The sequence below is a fragment of the Pinus tabuliformis genome, chromosome 4_1 (genome assembly GCF_031772625.1).
Source record: "Pinus tabuliformis cultivar Carrire ecotype Pingquan chromosome 4_1, CPIR1, whole genome shotgun sequence".
NCBI lineage: Eukaryota > Viridiplantae > Streptophyta > Pinopsida > Pinales > Pinaceae > Pinus > Pinus tabuliformis.
In genome coordinates this window covers 464,013,316-464,019,188 of record NC_142303.1, presented here as the reverse complement: position 1 = coordinate 464,019,188, position 5,873 = coordinate 464,013,316, and the positions used below count along the sequence as shown (strand labels likewise).

The 5,873-nt window shown below is 46.6% G+C and overlaps 1 protein-coding gene across 1 annotated transcript; it reads right to left on the bottom strand.

The window, feature by feature from the left end:
• Positions 1 to 3,557: 3,557 nt before the first annotated feature.
• On the bottom strand, positions 3,558 to 5,453 carry LOC149176437 (uncharacterized). Its single transcript, XM_089421467.1, has 2 exons — positions 4,695 to 5,453; positions 3,558 to 4,157 (listed from the first exon to the last, which is right to left on the bottom strand). Exons 1-2 carry the CDS (start codon positions 5,451 to 5,453, stop codon positions 3,558 to 3,560), a joined length of 1,359 nt encoding a protein of 452 aa, XP_089277593.1.
• Positions 5,454 to 5,873: the final 420 nt, after the last annotated feature.

Genomic DNA, 5,873 nt, shown 5'->3' with positions numbered 1-5,873 from the left:
CCTTCCACTCCCTCTACCCTCTTTAAGACAAAGTAGTTTTCCACATCCTCTCATCACCTCACCTCCCTGTCACTAAGTCATTACAAACCCCTCTCCTATCTCCCTATCCATCCATGCAGCCTTTTCCACTCACCCATCATCCAAAATCCAATCGTAGAACATCCTGTAGGAATTACTGAACATCCTGTAGAAATTCTGAAACATCCTGTAGAACCCCTGCAAACTTCCTGTAGAAGCTCATAAACTCCGTTTTTGGCAGCCAAACTTTGTGAAACTCTCTGGAAGTGTGTTAGGAACCCCTTAGACCCTCTCTGAACCTTCCCAACCTTTTCCAAGCCCTTCTCCTCCTTGATCCACCTCTGCACAGTAAAAAGCTATTTAAAAGCACATGCATGATAATTCTAATAACTGAAACAAAAATACAAACCATGTTTTCTTCAGATAGAGGTAGTCTAGACACATGCATTTTACCTTCATAGAAGTAATGGCATCTCTTTCAGTAGTTTGCATTCCCATCTTTGCATCAGTAAGACTAGCTGGTAGAATTAGGGTTTGCTAGGGTTTGCATTCCTTGTTGGCTTTCAGTTCCTTTCTGCAAGTAGATCAGCTTCCTTTGAGTTAGCTTTCGTCCATCAGTTAAAAAGCTTCTTCTAAGAGCTCATAGAAGTTGGCTTGAGCCCCTAGCGGACTTCTGCCAGCTGACCAAGTGACAGCTGCGGCAAGAGCTAGTACTTGTGCATACAGCACCGTCGCTTCCAAGTTTGTTATGAACTACCGGGTTGATAAAATTAAAGAAGGAAGCTCCAAGAGTTGTAGCATTATTGCTACAATACTGGAGCCCACCAACTGCCCCCAAGCCTCCCGGACGAGAATCAAAGTCCTCCAACTGAATAATCTCATGGAAAGCCACAGTAATGTGAGTCGTAATCCTAGGCCAATGTAGAGAGCTATTAAACGAGAAAATTGCCGAGCCAGTCGAAGAAGGAAGCCCAGGTGGTGTCTAGAGGCACGGAACCTCCCTCTCCCACTACACGTGCAGGGGTAACGACCAACAATCAGTTCACTCGAGAGGGGGGGCGAGTCAGAGGACGAGCTTGTTGGTGCACGCCGGGGTTGGCCTCTGCAGCACCCCATTCTTTGGCGAAGTCGAGGCATTGAGATGGGGTGGCAGTGAGATGCTGGACAGGCAGAGTAGCACTGATACACGCTAAACAACAAAGACACCGAGACCAGGAAGGGAGCCTGCAGAAGCCCCTAGCCCGCGAAACCAAATTGATTGCTAATTGATTCTTTCGAGAAGACGTTCGGGCGACTTTAGGATAGATAGAGCCTATCTCCCACCACCCAGAGTCATAAACGAGGCCTGAGACCAGATACTTTGGCATAGGGACAGAGGCTATGACAAACCAACCTAAAAACCACCTCCCGAAGCCAAAGACAGGACCTAAGACCGAACAATGAATTATCAAGACAAAAACCACCAAACAGCAGCTCGGAGCCCAGCAGAGGGACGAGAGGAGCAACATGTACCGCTTCAGAAGGGTCGAGCCGAGCTCCAGATAGACTTTCCCCTTCAAATGCCGAGAGGCCTCAGTGATAACAGAGTCGGCCTCCAACAAACTAGAAATCGAAATAAGTCCAGAGGCGAGGGAATGAACCGAGTGAAGTGGCCCGAAAGACTTCATCGTGAACCTAAGACAGAGCCGGGCCTTAACCCATTCTGGCATGCCTCGAGATGCCTCTACCATTACTGCAGCATTCAAGAACGCCGCCATCTCTTACAGGTCTAAGCATGCGGAGGGACGAGCCATTGCGGTGGACGGGGAATATGAGCCGAAGCCATTGGAATGTGAGTTGTTTAACCATGAACTACGTGCATGCCATACTCTCACCAGCTTACAAGTTTTTAACACATAGTACTAAGTGGGAAGGTGTCGGACAACCTCGCCCCACTCCTGTCTCTTCACTTTAAATGCTACTTCAAGCACCCGCATTCGGGGGAGCTGCATCCCTTTGGACCAAGTTTGTGCATTCCTGTACTTGATCATGTGTCTGTATGATGTCTAGAGTCCCTGTGAGAATAGTATGCTCCGAATCCACTCCCAAATTGGCAAGAAGATCAGCCACCTTGTTGCCTTCCCTCTTGACATGATTGAAGATGATGGCCTGATTGTTGTGGAGCAAATGTTCTATGGCATCCAGTCTGGCTTCAAGTTTCCAACTATTGGCAACTTCCTCGCATGAGTCCCATTTAAGAGTTGTGTAGCCATGTTGATGAGGATTTTGGAATCACATTCGATTTTCAAAGGATGGAAGTTGTGTTTCCGGGAAACGAGAAGCCCTTACCAGAGACCCTCCAATTCAGTCGAATTGTTAGTATCCCAGCCCATGTTCCCAAAGTATATGAGGAGAGGCGAGCCTTCATGGTTCCTAAATATGCCACTGAATCCTGCGTTTCCAAGGTTACCCTTAGAAGCGCCATCAAAGTTGAGCTTGAATGTGTTCTTTGGAGGAGGCATCCATGAGTCCTTTTTAATGTTTTTGCGCTCAGACGGGCTTCAAATTTGAGTTCCCTGCGGGAGTTGCAGGTTCCAGTTTGCCCAAATAGCCTTCTCATTTGCGATGGAGGGAAAATCGTCCTGAGACCAAGTGCGAAGCGCCAAGGTCTCTTTGAGATTGAGGCAGAAGTTGCCCCAAATGATCTCTAATGGGGTACATTGATCTTTGAATATGCGCTTATTCCTCTCTTTCCAGATAGACCAGAGGAGGAGACCAGGAATTATTCTCCATAATTGGTTGAGAATTTCACTTTTGTAAGGGTTCTGTTGCCATTGGCGAATGGAGTTGGAGATGTCATCAGACACTCGGCATCTTCTTTGACAACAAAAGCTCACCTTCTCCCACAATTGATTGGCAAGGGAACAAGAGTCTAGGAGGTGCTGGATTGTTTCCTCCTGAGAGTTGCAATTGACACAAATAGAGGGCCCATGAAAGTTCCTTCATCTGAGATTGTCCCAAGTTAGGATTTTCCGGTGCCCAACCAGCCAGAGGAAAAGAGAGACTTTGGGCCAAATGCCTGGAGACCAAATTCTACTCCAGATGGGATCCAGGGGCGTCGGATCTGTGCAGATGATTTTATAGGCCTCTTTGGTGGTGAAGGTTCCTCTAGGCGAGTAACCCCATCGAAGAATGTCCCTATCCTCGGAGTATCTGATTCTTCAATTTTGGAGCTCCCTCTCCAGATCCTGCTTAGTTTGGTGATCCACGTTCTCAATTATCCTGTCACTGTGCTTCCATTGTCTATACCCTTGTTCTATCTCCTGAGTCCAATGCTGCCAGACCTCTTCCTATTGCTGCCCCTCCCTATAGTGGTCTGGAGGCTGTCCTAGGATGCTGTTGAGCTTCGGTAGCTGGTTCCAAGCGTCCATCCAAAACCGCGCTGATCTACCATTCCTTACTTCCCAAAAACTGTGTTGCTGGATCATCAAGTAGTGTTGTTTAGCGGCATTCCATATAAGTGAACCTTTTTCAGTGGGAGTGTATCTAATGAGCTCTTCTTATGGTCTATGGTTAGCGTATTTGGCCGTCCATATAGTTGCCCATGGCTTGTTAGGAGCAGAGAGCCATTGCCACCAGATTTTCGCGCACATAATAGTATTGTTGTGACTAGGATCCCTCAGACCAATTCCCCCTTTTTCTTTAGGCTTACAAGTTGTAGTCCATTTTACCAAGGCCCATTTGTGATTTGTTCCTATTGCACCCCAAAGGAAGTTGCGCTGTAGAACCTTTATTTTTTTGATAACCCATTTGGGTGCAGCCAGGATTGAGAATAGGTAGAGCGGCATTGCCTGTAGAACAGCTTTGATTAGCACCAAACGACTAGCTATATTCAGAGTTCTGTGAGTCCATAGATTGAGGCGAGATTCAAGTTTCTCAAGGAGCAAACGCCAGGAGGCATGCTTGAGGGCAGAATCAATTAGGGGGGCTCCCAGGTATTTAGAAGGAAGAGAGTCTATGGAAAAACCCAGGATTCGAGCAATGGCATGTTGGGTGACAGGGGGAGTGTGAAAGAAGAAGATCTGCGATTTAGCCTTATTGATGCTAGTGCCTAAGGCCTCAAAGAAGTCATTCAGAAGGGATTTTAACAGAGATGCTTCCTAGACCGAAGGGTATACAAAAAGCATATTTTCATCCACGAATTGTTGATGAGTGATTGCAGGCAAGTTGTGAATGGATAAACCTTTGAGCTGCTGGGAGAGGAGGGCATGCTTGATGTGGCGACCCAGGCCTTCTGCCATTAGCACGAAAAGGAATGGGGAGAGAGGGTCTCCTTGCCTAATTCCTCTGGAGGGACTGAAAGGACGGGAAGGGAGGCCATTTATGAGGATGGAGAAGAAAGTTGAAGATATTAGGCTCATAATCCATCGCACCCACATTGGAGAGAAACCAAAAGCAGTTAACATTTTTTGTATGTATGTCCAACTGAGCTTATCAAAAGCTTTTGAGAGGTCAAGCTTGAGAATCATACCTGCCTGTTTGGAGTGCTTGAGGGAGTGTATGATTTCGTGCGTGAGGATAATGCCGTCCAAAATCTGTCTTCCTTCCACGTAGCCCGATTGTTCAGGTGAAATGAGCAGGGGCAGTAGCGGCTTTAACCTGTTGGCAATGACCTTAGATATCACTTTGTAAATTACATTGCATAGAGCGATTGGACGAAATTTGTCCGGAGTACTAGTGTTTTCTTCTTTTGGGACGAGCGCAATGAAGGTTGAGTTGAGTGAGGGCAAAAGCCAATGAAGAGTACGCGATTCCTCCACTACTAGCCAGACTTCTTCTTTTATCAGCTCCCAGAAAGTGTGGAAGAATGTAGTGGTAAAGCCATCCGGGCCAGGGGCTTTTCCCTCCTTGAGCTGGTTCATTGCTGCATCCACCTCCTGTGGCGAAATTGGGCACAGAAGGAGTTCATTGTGTTCTTCTGTAATGATTTTCGGCACATTTTGAATGATTTTTTCTATGGCATGCCGTCTATCCGTTTGGGGCTCTTGATGAACCTGCTGGAAATGTCTTATAAACTCCTGCTCAATCTCTGCATGATTTTCCACTCTTTCCCCTTCTGGATTCTGAATGAAAGAGATGGTGTTGTGCATTCTTCGCTGAATTGTGGTTCGGTGGAAGAATTTGGTGTTCCTTTCTCCTTCTTTCAGCCATCTGATCCTGGATTTCTGCTTCCACAGTATTTCCTCCTGTTTCCTTCTCTCCTCCAATTGATTGTGAATGCGTTGTTCCTGAGCCAGGGTTCCTTCATTGTGTCCCTCAGTGATTATTTGTTGTTGGAGCTCTTTCATTTCCTTGTTTAGATCCTGTTGCGCCTGAAAGATATTGCCGAAAGTCTCTTTATTCCAGCGCTTGATTTGGGCTTTAAGAAATTTGAGTTTCTGTTGAAACTGAAACATCTTTGTGCCTTCTGGCTGAGGGAAGGTGTTCCATGTAGATCTGATGAGGTCTTTGAAGGCGGGATGGGTGAGCCAGAACGCTTCGAAGCGAAATGGTCATCTAGTGGCATTGCCCGGTCTTTGCCACTGGAGGGAGATAGGCCAATGATCCGAGCCAGAGTAAGGGAGAATTGATGCCGCTATATCGCCTCCAAGATGCACCGCATTATCAGAAATGAGGAATCTGTCTAGTTTGGATGCGATTTGTTGCCTTCCTATTCTTCGATTGCTCCAAGTGTGCGTGTCGTTGCAGAATTGCATGTCAATTAGTAAATTATTTTGAATGAATTCTTTGAAGTGGTCATCTTCCTGCTCCAGCCTTGCTCACCCTCCTTTATTTTCCTCTAGTTTAGTTATCATATTGTAATCGCCCCCCAGAAT